The sequence below is a fragment of the Triticum dicoccoides genome, unplaced genomic scaffold (genome assembly GCF_002162155.2).
Source record: "Triticum dicoccoides isolate Atlit2015 ecotype Zavitan unplaced genomic scaffold, WEW_v2.0 scaffold10348, whole genome shotgun sequence".
Classification (NCBI taxonomy): Eukaryota; Viridiplantae; Streptophyta; class Magnoliopsida; order Poales; family Poaceae; genus Triticum; species Triticum dicoccoides.
In genome coordinates this window covers 15,154-16,263 of record NW_021170830.1, presented here as the reverse complement: position 1 = coordinate 16,263, position 1,110 = coordinate 15,154, and the positions used below count along the sequence as shown (strand labels likewise).

At 45.8% G+C, this 1,110-nt stretch overlaps 1 protein-coding gene across 1 annotated transcript in view; it reads left to right on the top strand.

Moving 5' to 3' along the window:
- The window catches only part of LOC119342746 (ent-isokaurene C2/C3-hydroxylase-like), a 4,186-nt gene extending 3,483 nt beyond the window's left edge, over positions 1 to 703 (top strand). The window contains exon 3 of the mRNA XM_037614144.1: positions 1 to 703. This exon is cut by the window's left edge and continues 1 nt beyond it. Coding sequence (XP_037470041.1) covers positions 1 to 557 — 557 coding nt within the window. The 3' untranslated portion in view covers positions 558 to 703.
- The last annotated feature ends 407 nt before the right edge of the window (positions 704 to 1,110 follow it).

Sequence of the window (1,110 nt, the reverse complement as noted above, 5' to 3'; positions counted from 1 at the left end):
GTCATCCTAAAACAATGTTTAAGGCTCAACTAGAGATAAGAAAAGTATTAGGTGAAGATCGAACAATCATAAAAAATAGTGACCTTGGAAACCTCCACTACATGCGAATGGTCATTAAGGAGGTTCTTAGGTTGCACCTACCGGCTCCACTAATCCCACGCATGGCCAGAATGGATTGTAAAATTATGGGTTATGAGCTGCTTAAAGGCGCCACTGTATTAATTAATGTCTTTGCAGTTTCTAGGGATCCAAAGTACTGGAAACACCCTGAAGCCTTTTTGCCAGAGAGGTTTGAGAACAACAACTTAGATTACAATGGGACACACTTTGAATTCACCCCCTTTGGTGCTGGACGAAGGCAATGTCCTGGTATGCTATTCGGCGCGTCAACCTTGGAGATCACTTTGGCAAACCTGCTCTACCACTTCGATTGGGTGCTTCCAGATGGGGCAAGTCCAGAATCATTGGATATGTCCGAAAAATTCGGGATGACTGTAGGTAGAAGTTCTGACCTACAACTGATAGCTATTCCACGTGGATGCATCAAGGACATGTAGACATATAGAAATGCTCATGCATATGGGAATATATCTAAATTCTTATGTGCGAGATTATTTGTGTAATAATATGTTGTGTTGACCAAAATAATGGAATGACACACATTCCATTTATGTACTACAAAAAATATATTAGGAAAAAATAAAGATGATTCACTAAAACTATTTTCTTGGCATCCCATCCACCTGTTCTACCTCCTTTGGCCAGCACACTAGTAGAAAACAGGGCTTTGGTCCAGGTCGGGTCAGCCCATTAGTCCCGGTTCAGTTCAGAACCGGGACCAATGGGGGCATTGGTCCTGGTTCGTGAGCCCAGGGGGCCGGCCGGGCCACGTGGGCCATTGGTCCCGGTTCATCTGGACCTTTTGGTCCCGGTTGGTGGGATGAACTGGGACCAATGGGCCTCGCTCCTGGCCCACAACCATTGGTCCCGGTTCGTGCCTCAAACCGGGACTAAAGATTAGACCTTTAGTCTCGATTTGAGGCACGAACCGGGACTAATGAAAATGGGACCTTTAGTCCCGGTTCCTGCCACGAACCGGTACTAAAGATC